General features: G+C 45.1%; 1 protein-coding gene across 2 annotated transcripts in view; it reads right to left on the bottom strand.

The window, feature by feature from the left end:
* Nucleotides 1-13,660, bottom strand: part of CMTR1 (cap methyltransferase 1) — a 322,636-nt gene that overhangs the window by 96,481 nt on the left and 212,495 nt on the right. For both annotated transcript variants that reach the window (XM_029592902.1, XM_029592901.1), the window contains exon 17: nt 13,082-13,213. In XM_029592902.1, the coding sequence (XP_029448762.1) occupies nt 13,082-13,213 (132 nt within the window). The remainder of the gene's footprint in view (nt 1-13,081; nt 13,214-13,660) is intronic.

The following is a 13,660-nucleotide window of genomic DNA, read 5'->3' as shown; positions in this document are numbered from 1 at the left end:
AATCTCCTCATCTCTTGTGCTAAAACCATATCCAAACCCATCGCACAAATCAAAAATTGCTCCTTCTCTCACGGGATTGTACCTGACCCTCTAAAAATGGCAATCATAAAACCACTTATAAAAAAAACCTAATCTTTCTCCTGAAAACCCGGCCAATTTTCGCCCAATAGCTAATCTACCATTCATCGCAAAAATCTTGGAACGAGTTGCAAATAAACAACTAACAGAATACCTAAACGACCACAACATTCTTTCCCCATCGCAGTTCGGTTTCCGCCAATCTCGAAGCACCGAAACCCTTCTAATCTCATTAACGGACTCTATATTACTTAATCTTGAAAACAGACAACCGTGTCTTCTCATCCTCCTAGATCTAACAGCAGCTTTTGACAAGGTCAATCACAACACATTAATAGATCGTCTGGCAGAAATTGGCATTAGAGATGAGGCCCTCAACTGGTTCAAATCGTTCCTACAGAACAGACAGTATAAGATCAAGGTCAACAAGGAAGAATCTCAACCAGTCACCTACAACTTAGGAGTCCCACAAGGATCATCACTCTCTCCAACCTTATTCAATATTTACCTTCTGCCACTCTGCCAGCTCCTCATCAACCTGAATCTCGTCCACTACTTATACGCAGACGATGTTCAGATACTGATTCCAATTACTGAATCTCTCCAAAAAACTCTGGACTTCTGGAACTCTTGCCAACAAGCCATCAACAACTTACTCACTAGCCTCAACTTGATCCTTAATCAAAACAAAACAGAATATCTCCTCATTTCCCAAAACGGAACCTACACACTTCCAAGTACCATCTTGTCAACTCAATTAACAATAACCCCACAAGTCAGAAATCTAGGAGTTATACTTGATAACCAAATGAATTACAGATCACTCATAAATAACATCGTAAAGGATGGATTCTTCAAATTACAAGTCTTAAAAAGACTGAGACCACTCCTACATTTTAAAGACTTCCGATTAGTTCTACAAGCAATCATTCTCACGAAAATAGATTACTGCAACTCACTTGTACTGGGTCTCCCTGCCAACGCCATAAAACCGCTACAGATGCTGCAGAACGCTGCAGCGAGGATCTTAACCAAGTCCAACAAAAGAGACCACATCTCACCCATTTTAAAAAGCCTACACTGGCTTCCCGTCAAATTCAGAATACTATTCAAAGTGCTCTCAGTAACCCACAAGGCAATACACAACCTGGCACCACTCGAGCTCACATTCCCTCTCCAACTCCACACATCTACCAGACCAGTGAGACAAGCCTACAAAAATAACCTTCAAATTCCACCGATGAAGTCAGCATTAAGTAAAAGAGCTTTCTCCACAGCTGGGCCTGAACTCTGGAACACTCTCCCATCAGAGCTCAGATCAGTGCAATGCTCCACTACATTTAAAAAAAGAATCAAGACTTGGTTATTCAACCAAGCTTTCCCATAACATCAACCTGAGAAATATCCCTGCCAATATCCCCTCCGTGGTAACACGCTAGAGAACTATATAGATCTTCTCTAGAAATCACATGATCTTTGGCAGTCTATTATCAAAACCCAACCTCTAGCCTATATTAGGCACCGTACATGTTAATTATGTTATTACCCCCATATATCTTAATCCAAGTTAATTCGACCTGTTCATTGTAAGACATTTACTTGTCATTGTTGTTATTGTTTAGAATGTAAACCGAATTGATCAGTAATTCTGTTATTGGAAAGTCGGTATAGAAAAATGCTACATAAATAAATAAAGATCCTGAGAGGTCTTGAACGAGTAGATGTGACTCGGTTATTTACACTTTCAAATAATAGAAGGACTAGGGGGCATTCCATGAAGTTAGCAAGTAGCACATTTAAGACTAATCGGAGAAAATTCTTTTTCACTCAATGCACAATTAAGCTCTGGAATTTGTTGCCAGAGGATGTGGTTAGTGCAGTTAGTGTAGTTGGGTTCAAAAACGTTTTGGATAAGTTCTTGGAGGAGAATTCCATTAACGGTTATTAATCAAGTTTACTTAGGGAAAAAGCACTGCTATTAATTGCATCAGTAGCATGGGATCTTCTTAGTGTTTGGATAATTGCCAGGTTCTTGTGGCCTGGTTTGGCCTCTGTTGGAAACAGGATGCTGGGCTTGATGGACCCTTGATCTGACCCAGCATGGCAATTACTTATGTTCTTAAATTTGTTGAGATTGCGGAGGTCTAGGATGGGGCGGAGGCTGCCTGATTTCTTTGGAATGAGAAAATAGTGGGAGTAGAATCCTCTGCCCTACTGTGCCTGGGGGAATGGCTTCCACAGCCCTGGCGCCCAGAAGGGTGGAGAGTTCTGACTCTAGAAGGGTCGTGTGATCTTTTTGCATCCACAGTGGATTGGGTGGTGAATCTGGGGGTACATGAGGAAGTTTAGATGATATCCCTGGGTTATGGTGGATATAACCCCTTGGTCTATGGTAATGTTGAGCCAGTTGAGTATGAAGTGGTGAATTTGACCTCCTACTGGCAAATCTGGGTCTGGATTTGTGGAGCGGCTGCTGTTCTCTGGATAGGTTTCAAAATACAGAAGCTTGGCCTGTTTGAGGTAGTGGCTGAGGCCTGGATGTCTTGGGCTGTCGAGGATGTGCTCTCTGAGATGGCCTGTTGGCCTCACGCGAGATGTAGGTGAGTAGTATCTTCGTGGGCGATAAAATGGTTTTCTAGGGTCCCTTCTCGTGGATCGTCTTGCAGAGGAAGGGGCCTCGGTAGTAGCTGTGGATAATTGCCGTAGGCTCTCATTATGGTCTTTTAGTTGAGCCACTGCGTCTTGTATTTTGTCTCCGAATAGGTTTTCACCAGTACATGGCAAATCAGCAAATTTGTCTTGGACTTCAGATCTCAAGTCAGATGTTTTCAGCCAGTCCCACCTACTGGCACTGATGCCAGTCGTCAACAAGTGAGAAGCTGTTTCAAAGGAGCCGTAAGCAGCACGAACCTCATGTTTCGCAGCCTTAAGATCTTTCTGTAGTTTGGCGTTGAGACTATCTTGCTGATGTTGGGGAAGAGAGTCTGCTACTCCCTGAAAGTGCTTCCAGAGATTCCTTTGGTACTGTGTCATGTAAAGTTGGTATGCAGCTATGTGTGACACTAGCATAGAGCCTTGAAACATCTTGTGACCCAAAATATCAAGGAATTTTTGGTCTTTGCCAGGAGGTTTTGAAGAGTGAGGGCGCAGTCTTCTGGCCTTCTTCTGTGCGAACTCAACTATGGGGGAGTTGTGGCTTTTGGAATCCAGGAATATGTTGGACCAGATAAGTTGCATCTGTCCTCTTATTCACTGGCTGGACAGTACAAGGATGCTCCCAGAGATGATGCTGGAGATTCACTAGCACTTTGTGGACAGGGATAGCCATAACTTTTATTTTATATTGAATATGTTATTGTATTTTAACTACCATAATTTATTGTTGCTTTTATGATTTTATGACTTTATGATGTGAACCGTTGTAATGTTTCTTGAGAATGACGGTATACAACATTTTTAAATAAAATAAATAAATAAACTTCTTTCGGAGTATCAACAAATTGGAGAACTTCCCATGTTTTATGGCATGTGTCCTCATCTGTAATCAGGTCAAAGGGGATTGTCTCTGACATCTCCCTTACAAAATTAGCAAAGGAGAGGTCTTCTGGGGAGATTTTCTCCTTTCTTCCAGAGGAAATGGTTCTGATAAGATATCCTCCGTGGATGTGTCGGTGTCAACATCTTCCCATGTGTCAGAAAGTGTCTCTAGTCAAGATCCTGAGGGAGGGAAGAAGGTTGGTACTGTAGGACGTGTTGGCACCGATGGATCCTTTGATGGCCTCGATGGAAGATGCAGTGGCACCAACTTGGATTTCGGCGGCACTGAAGGCATCGAGGGGAAACATGGTCCTCTCGGTCCTGAGAGCCCTGATGGACCAGGCATCGGTTCCGGCAATGATGGAATCGGTGTTGAAAGGGGACTGGAGTCGTGCCTTCATCTTCTGAGGACCCTGGAATGGGAATCAGGGGTTTCAGAGACTTTATGGGTTGCTCTGGCATCAGTGGCCTGGGTTGTTTCAGAAGGGCACCAATGAGTGTATCCAATTGGGTTAGCAACGGTGTAAATATCGATGGCTCCGGTGTCGGTATGAGAGCCAGCATCGATGGCTGTAAGTCTCGGAGAGCATTGAGCACTGTCTGGCGGATGAAACCGTCCAGTTCCTCCCTGAAAGCTGGTGTAGATATCGCAGCTATAGGGGGAGGCAGGCTAGGCGCTACTGACACCTCCACGGGAACTTGTAGGGCTCAGTACCCGGCACCGATATCGGTGGGGATCGCCTTGGTTTCTCGGGTGGAGTGGGAGTTAAAGGCTCCTCTACCCGTGTCCTCTTCGCATTTGGCTCGATAGGCATCGAAGCTGATGCGGTGTCTGTGCCGGCACCAGGAGTAGACACATGTCAGTGCTGGTGTCGATGCTTCCCTCGGTGCTCGGTCCGGTCTTTCTCCGGCAACGAGGAAGACGATACGGATACCCTAGATAGAGTTGGTGACAGGAGGTCACCGCTGCCCTGTGTTCCCGGCGAGGTTTGATGACTAGTTTCTTCGATGCTCCTGCCGGTGACGATTGGGTTGACGTCGATGGAGTCAGCTTGATTTTAAACAGGGTCTCCATCTTGTCAAAGCAAGCCCGCCTATCCTTCAGAGTCATCTGGGCACAACTTGGGCGGTGAGAAATGTCATGTGATGAGCCGAGGCACAGCACACAGACATCATGTGGGTCGGTAATCGACATGGTACGAGGGCACTCCAGACATTTTCTGAAACCTGTTGCCATGATGGCAGAAGTTGAGGCCCAAAAACGATCGATGGCCTGCGGACACCGAAAAAAGGTGGGGCAGGAACTGACCGGAGACTGTGATTCTTTACTCACCGAGCGATGAAAACAATATCACGATGGGAGACTCCTATGAGGGAACTTTTTTAAAGAAGTAATCTTCAAGTTTTTTCCCGTGAGGAAAATTTTGGGAGAGAGTTCTCACAGAGCTCCTAACTGTGAGGCAAACTGCAGCGTGGAAAAAAAGAGACTGAAGGGAGACCCCTGTAGCTACAGGGATTATGGCATGCTGGGCATGCTCAGTGTGCCAGTCAAAAGATCTAGAAACTTTGATAGAAAAGTTTTCCGTGATAGGGCTCCGTCCAGTGACGTCACCCACATGTGAGGACTATCATCCTGCTTGTCCTGGAAGAATCCTGAAGGCAACTACAGGAAGAATAAGTGCGAGAAGCAGCTCTAGGTCTATCCTCAGGGAGCCTTGGCACCTCTGAGTCACCCTAAGCCTTGGCCAACTTTTCCAACTCCTCCCCAAACAGCAGCAGCCCCTTAAAGGCCAACTTCATCAGGTTGGACTTAAGAGATAGCATCCGCCGACCAATCATGCATCCAGAGAAGCTCCCAAGCTGCTAATATGGCGGCTACCCTTCTGGTAGAGGAGCAAACTAAATTATAACCAGTAGGGATGTGAATCGTTTTTTGATGATTTAAAATATCGTCAGATATATTTTAAATCGTCAAAAATCGTTAGAGTCGATATTTAATAGGAATTCCCCCGATTTATCGTCAAAAAATTGTAAATCGGGGGAAGGGGGAGGGCGGGAAAACCGGCACACTAAAACATCCCTAAAACCCACCCCGACCCTTTAAAATAAATCCCCACCCTCCCGAATCCCCCCCCCCAAATGTCTTAAATTACCTGGGGTCCAGTGGGGGGGTCCTGTTGTGATCTTCCACTCTCGGGCCATATTGCCCTGTCATATGACAGGGCAAAGGTAGCGCCGGCGCCATTTTTCTATCAACGCACCCGTGGCCCGAGAGTGGAAGATCACAACGGGACCCCCCCACTGGACCCCAGGTAATTTAAGACATTTGGGGGGGGGATTCGGGAGGGTGGGGGATTTATTTTAAAGGGTCGGGGTGGGTTTTAGGGATGTTTTAGTGTGCCGGTTTTCCCGCCCTCCCCGATTTACACGATATTTACAGAAACAAAACCGCGACCATTTGATTCCCTCCCCCCCCCCCAGCCGAAATCGATTGTTAAGACGATCGATCACACGATACACATCTCTAATAACCAGCATCTGCAGAAAAACCTCCCCAGGCTGTAGAGACAGGGATTCCTCCCTTATCGCCTCCTGTGCAAGATGGAAACCAGACCACGCCACAATACACCAGCAGGCCATGATCTGAAGATTCATGCTTAGGCCTGCCTAAGAACAGTCTCTATTTTGCGGTCCTGGGCATCATAGAAACAGAGAAATAAAGGCAGAAAAGGACCATATGGTCCATCCAGTCTGCCCAGTTAAATTTTGGTAGTATCTGCTGCACCGTATATTTACCCTATGCTTATCAGTTTCTCACACCGTAAAAGTCAGGGTCCTCAGTTGCTATTTCAATCCAATTCTCCATTAGGCCTTGCCATTGAATCAGAGAGCAATGTTTGTGTTGCATAAAAGTATCAGTCTTATTGGTTAAGGATAGTAACTGCCGCATTAGCAAGTTACCCCATACTTGTTTTCCCCAGACCTTAAAAGTCAGGGCCCTCATTGGTTGCTGAATGAATCCAATTCCCTTTTCCCCTGCCACTGAAGCAGAGATCAATGACCGAATTGCATCAACAGTATCAAGGCTTATTGGTTAAGGGTAGTAACCACTGCACCAGCAGGTTACTCCATGCACTCTTTTCTTCATTTCCATTCTTTAGCTTTTAGGGATCCACAGTATTTATCCCATGCCCTCCTCTCTGCTACCACCACCCTCTCTGTGAAGAAATATTTCCTGACGTTGGTTCTGAGATGTCCACCCTAGAGTTTAATTTTGTGAATCCTAGTTCTACTGATTTCTTTCCAAAGAAAAAGGTTTGACGTTTGAACATCATTAAAAGATTTCAAGTATCTGAAAGTCTGTATCATATCACCCCTGTGCCTCCTCTCTTCCAGGGTATATATATTAATATCCTTCAGTCTCTCCTCACAGGTTTTCTGATACTGACCCCACACCATTTTGGTAGCCCTTCTCTGGACCGCCTCCATCCTATCTCTATCCCTCCAAAACTGAACATAATACTCCAGGTGAGGCCTCACCAAGGATTTGTATAAGGGTGTTACCACCTCCATTTTCTTACTGGTTATTCCTCTCTTTATGCAGCACAGCATTCTTCTAGCTTTAGCTCTCGCCTTGTCACATTGCTTGCCATCATAAGATCGCCAGAGACTATCACCTCAAGATCCCACTCTTCGTCCGTGCACATCAGCCTTTCCCCTTCCTCCCCCATCACAAACAGCTCTTTTGGATTACCACATCTCAGAAGCATAACTCTACATTTCTTGGCATTGAATCCCAGCTGCCAAATATTCGGCCACGCTTCAAGTTTTCGTAAATCGCTTTTCATTCTCTCTACTCCTTCAGGTGTGGCCACTCTGTTGCAGATCTTGGTATCATCCACAAATAGACAACCTTTACCTTGTATCCCTTCCACAATGTCACTCACAAAGATATTGAACAGAACTGGTCCCAATACTGATCCTGTGGCACTCTACTTAACATGGCTCTCTCTTCAGAGAAGGTTCCATTTACCATTACATGCAGTCTCCTATCAGTCAATCAGTTTGTAATTCATGCCACCACCTTGGTGCTCACTCTGGAGCTTCTCATATTGTTCACATGCTTCCTGTGTGGGATGGTATCAAAAGCTTTCCTGAAATCCAAGTAGATGACATTGAGTGCTCTTCCTCAATCTAATTCTCTAATCACCCAATCAAAAATATCACAGTAGTCTGACAGGACCTTCCTCTGGTGAATCCATGCTGCATCGGGTCCAGCAACTTACTGGATTGTAGATAGTTCAGTACCCTTTCTTTCAGCAGCATCTCCATGAACTTTCCCCACCACCAAGGTAAGGCTAACTGGCCTGTAGTTTCCAGTCTCCTCTCTGCTACCACTCTTATGAAGTGGGACCACAACAACTCTTCTCCAATCTCATGGCACCACTCCCGTTTCCATGGATGTATTGAACAGGTCATTTAGCAGACTCACCAGGACATCTGAGTTCTCGTAGTATCCTGGGATGTACCTCATCCTGCCCCATGGACTTGTCCACATTCAGTTTTTCTACCTCTTCCTATACATACTCTTCTGTAAAAGGAGTTGTGTCTAGCCCATTCCCTTCTACAGTCTTGTCAACCAGCAATGGTCCTTCTCCAGGGTCTTCTTTAGTGAATACCGAACTGAAGTACTTGTTTAATATTTCTTCCATTTCTTTGTCTCGACACATTGCTCCTTGTCACCTTTCAGTTTCACTATAACACTTTGCACTTTCCTTCTTTCTCTTATATATCTGAAAAATGTTTTGTCACCTCTCTATCTCTTGGGCAATCCTTTCTTCTGCTTGACCTTTTACTTTTCTGATTTCTTTCTTTGTCTCCCTCATTTTCACGAGATATTGTTCCCCGTGTTCCTCTTTTTGGGATTCTTTATATTTCCTGAACACTGATCTTTTTGCCCTTATTTTTGCAGCCACCTCCTTTGAGAACCAAATTGGTTTCTTTTTCTTTGAACTTTTGTTTACTTTTCTAATATAGATTTGTTGCCTTTGTAATAGCTCTTTTTAATTTAGCCCACTGTTCCACTTCACCCATTTTCTCACAGGCTTCTAGTTCTTCCTCCAGGAACATCCCCATTTTGTCAAAGTCTGTATATTTGAAATTCAAAACTCAAGTCTTTGTGTGACTTCTTTATCTTATTTGCAATATCAAACCATAGGGTCTGATGATCACTTGTATTCAGGTGGGCACCTGTCCAGAACAATGTTTCAAGTTCCTTATAAATCGATATGATGTAGCCACGAATACCGGTATAAAGAAAGCTTTAAATAAATACATTATCCCCATTTGTGATTACACCCTCTCTCATGGGATCCATTACCACTGGTCTGAGCATAACCCTTTGGAGGGCATCCACTATTTCTCTACTTTTCGTAGATTCTGCAGAAGGGATCAGAAGGGATACTCCAGTCTACATCCAGCAGATTAAAATCTCCAATGAGCAACACTTCTGCCTTCTTCCCCATCTTTTCTATGTCTTCGATCAGATCTCTGTCCAGCTCTTCTGCCTGAATTGGAGGCCTATAGACCACACCAATATAAATTAAGCATCATCATCTTTTTTTTAGGCTAGCCCATAATGCTTCTTCCCTACCCCACGTCCCTTGCATTTCAATTGCTTGGATATGGCTTTTGACATAAAGTGCTACTCCTCCCCCTTCCTGTCCTTTAAGTTATAGCCAGGGATGGCCATATCCCAGTCATGTGACTGTGACCTATGTTTCTGTAACAGAAATGATGTCCAGAACTGCTTCCACCATTAGAGCCTGCAGGTCTGGGATTTTATTGCCCAGATGACAAGTATTTGTGCTCATACCCTGTTTCCCCGAAAATAAGACAGTGTCTTATATTAATTTTTGCTACCAAAGATGCACTAGGCCTTATTTTCAGGGGATGTCTAATACCGTTGAGCTGCTGGCTGCCCCTGCGTCAGCCATGCCTCACCAGTGTGCTGTCAGAGAGAGGTAAGAGTGTGCAGCATTCATGGGAGTCAGCTTGGGCTGACTCTGCTGCTTTTGAACCTCTGCACACTGCTTGGAAGGGGTCCCCCGACTGGTACTGCCACCATCCCCAGATGTCAGTAATCTTGCTGCCACTGTCATTGCTGCCACATGGCTATTGGGGAGGTGCCGATTGCTGCTACTGACACTGAAGCCCATTCTGCTGCCTCCTCTGTGCAGGCCCCGTGGGCTTCCACTTTCTCCATGCTGATCTCGTACATTGTGAGATCCGCATAGAGAAAGTGCTATTCTTGCACATTCCCAAAGATTACATGTGCCAATCACTAAAAAGTAATTTTTTTTTTACCTTTGCTGGCTGATGTTAGTTTTCTAATAGGCTTTTTTTTTTCCACCTTCCCTTTCTTATTTTTTTGCCAATTCCTTTTATATTGTCCTTTTTTCTTCCGTATTTCTTTTCTCTCCGTCTTCTTCCCTCAAACACAGTCAGGTTCTCATTCTCACATGCATTTCTCTCTCTCACACACACACAGGCTCTCACTGTCACATGCTGTCTCTCATACAATCATTCATACACACAGTCTCTCACTGGCATATGCTGTCTGACTCTCACACACACAGGCTCTCTCTCTCACTCCCACATGCTGTCTTGCTCAAGCATAGGCTCTCACTGTCAAACGCTGTCTCTCTCACACACACAGAGGTTCTCACATGCTGCCCTCATACATTCAGATCCCCACTCCCACACACAATCTCTCAACTCATCTCATACACGCACGCACACACCCTCTACAGACCCTCAACCTCTCTCTCACCTCTGGGCCTCCTCTTCGCGGGTTATTTTATTTATTTATTGCGCCCGGGGGCATCAGCTCCCCTCGGGATACCACTGCAAGCCTCCTCTTTGCGGGTCGCCGCAGGATGGGCTCTGCAGCGGCCCTGAACTTCTCGGGTCTCTTCCTCTTCCTTGGCCCTGCTATTGGGCCTCTTCCTCTTCTTGGGCCGCTGCGACTTGGGATTCGCAGCAGCCCGTGGCGGTTCCTCTTCTGCACGCGCTGATGCTCTTTCTCCTTCCTGCCCATGCGGCTCCGGCAACGTTTACTTCCGGGGCCGCACAGGCAGGAAGGAGAAAGAGCATCAGCGCATTTGAACGCGATCTTTTTCTTCGGGCAAGGAGGCTCAGCGGCCGCATGAGCCTCCTTGCGCCCGGGCGCATCGGCTCCCCTCCGGATACCACTGCTCGCGTCTGCCCCTAATACTTTGGAAACTTTATTTTAAAAAAAAAATGACGTCACAGGATTGACCGGCCCACCGGGGGAAGCCCGATCCCCCGATAGGTCAATCCGCCCCTGTTTACAAGGGATGTCTTACTTTCGGGGGAGGTCTTATATTTCAGAATTTGGCAAAACCTCTACTAGGTCTTATTTTTGGGGGATGTCTTATTTTCGGGGAAACACGGTAGCTTTCCAGCTAATCTCCTTCAAGTTACTGCTCTTTTTAGATTTCTTTTATGCCTTATCCAGCTAACTTTTATCACCTTCTTCACCCATTTCTTGGAGTTGTGGGGGTTGATATTCCCTGTCCTCTAGTTTAAATGCCTTATGGCATAGGATTTTAATTTATCACTTAGGATCTTTTTTCCTGTCACAAATAGATGTAAGTCCTCTTTGACATAGAGCCTTTTATTGATCCATACATGGCCCCAGACCCCAATATATCCATAACTTTCTTCCTTACACCAAGTTATCTATATGGCTGAGCCTCCCCTTCCCCTGAACAGGTATCACTCCTGAAAAGGCAATAGTCTTCGCCATCTGACTAATCTGCTTCGCCAGAGTCTGGAAATCTCTCTGTACTGCTTGGATGTTGTTTCTAGCAAGGTCATTGGTTCCCAGATGGACGATAATGTCAACTTTAGAGCCCTTACTTTCTTCTTTGATTGCATTGACTATCGGAATAGCATGTCCACCAGCTGATGATCCCGGAAGGCTTTCACAACTAGTGTTACCCTCATAAAGAGTTCCCAAATTAGTGCTTCTGATGATTAAGTCACCCAGCACAATGAGCTTTTGCTTATGATTTTTGTTTGTATTATGGAATTTCTGTGTGCACTGGGTTTCTTCTTTCCTTTTAGATACCACTTCAGTCTCCATTGCTAGAGCTTCTTCACTATTAATACAGAGAAGGCATTTTGTACTTGTGTCACTTGAGAGAGTGGGTGTCTCCGCATCACAGGACTTATTCTACCAGAGCCCACTGTAATCCATCCTTAACACCTGCACCACCCTCAACCAGGATAGTGGTTCTCTTAGTCACCGAGCACACCAAAGCATCTATATGTGAAAAATGGAACTTCTCCTTCACCTAAGAATCCAGCGGATACATTTGCAAGAGAGCGACCCCCCTTTAAAATTAGCAACTGGTTCCCCCACTCCAAATCAATTAAATCCTGCACTGTCTGCTGCAGCGGGAAAAAAGCATGAGGACTTCCACAAACAGGTAATAATGGGATTCTCCTTGGGAGTAGTAACTCATCTTTAGTCCTCTGCAAATTGCAACATGCGCAGGGACTGAGAAATCAGGGATATCATTTCATCTCTATGAAAGAGATTCAGCATAGTCATATGGTCTTCACTAATCAAGAACTTCCCCTTCCTCTCAGCCATGGTCACCACTACCCGGAGGGAACCTCACAAAACTGGCCAGGGAAGCCACTGAATCAGAGAGGTCCTTATCTGGTAACTCGAAATGTCGCGTCAAAAAAAAAAAAAAAATTTCCCCTGAGCTGTGAAACACCTTTGTTTCTTTTTTTTTTTTATTACTTTATCAGTCCAAGTACACATAGCCAGCAGCTTAAAGGCACAGAACATAGGAAGCTGAAAAAGAGAGAGGGGCAACTGGGGAGCCCATAGTCAGGGAGGAGAGGGCAGGGACAGAGTGAGAGGGACCTAGCATTGCTCTCCTGGAAGCCCTCTGGGTCCTGGACTACTCAACAGAGAGCATGAGCGACAGACTAGCACCCCTGGAGCTGCACTTCCAATTAGAATGTGACAAAGGCAAGGACCCTGTTCAACTAATGGAGGAAGAGCTAGTCTCATCTCAGGAGCTCCATGGATCATTTCCTGAACAGCTAACCAGGCCTGAGTCCGCAGTACGGGATGCAAGTCCACCATGTACTGGAGACAGAGAATACTGGCAGGCTAGTGTCTGCATGAATGCATATACAGAGTGACATCAGTGAGTCTGTCTCCATCTGCTGGTTGGCATGCATAACCCATTGGTATGGACTGATCTGACTGGATTAAGAGGAATCCCAATCATTCTTGGTCTGGTGTAGCAGGATGAGAAAATAATTCATATTTTAGTAAAACTACAAAGTGCTGGTTGCCCCTCCTCTCCCTTGTTCTAGTACAAAAAGTATACAAGTTATGAAGAAGGCACCTACTTACCCCTAATGCTAAAAGAAACTTGTGATCACTGCCTGACACCATACATCTATAGTCTAGAACATGGCGGATGTTCTCTAGTGTTTCGGAGTTGAGCAGAGTTGGTTTGTAATTAAAAATGTCGGTGTCCGCGCTCTGAAAACAAAGCAGAAGACAAACGCCATGAGTATTAGCAGCTGGATAAAGAGAAGCACAGAAGAGTATAACCCCCATCAGTTGTTTCTTTCAATATTCAGTAAGGTGGGGACTGTGAGAACGTCCAAACATATCTACAGTTGATGAGAAAATGGGGAGCAAGGCAAAACCCTTTGGAATCCTTTATGCAGTGATATTTTGGTCACCAAGTATTATGGAAGGAGAGGGTTTTTATTTTATTTATTTAACATTTTTCTATACCGAACTTCATGACAAGCTTCATATCAGGCCGGTTTACATCAAACTTGGGGGTTAACTTAACAAAAAAACCATATAACAAGAAGGCCGAAGCGCAGGTACAAATAACAGGGGGAATGAACTTGGAGGCTAGAATAGCCAGGAAATAAAGGACAGAAAAAACTGGAGAATAAACATGAATGGATAAGC

Source organism: Rhinatrema bivittatum, chromosome 3 (genome assembly GCF_901001135.1).
Source record: "Rhinatrema bivittatum chromosome 3, aRhiBiv1.1, whole genome shotgun sequence".
NCBI classification, from domain to species: domain Eukaryota; kingdom Metazoa; phylum Chordata; class Amphibia; order Gymnophiona; family Rhinatrematidae; genus Rhinatrema; species Rhinatrema bivittatum.
Note: the sequence above shows the minus strand (reverse complement) of the source record. Positions and strands in the feature narration are given on the sequence as shown.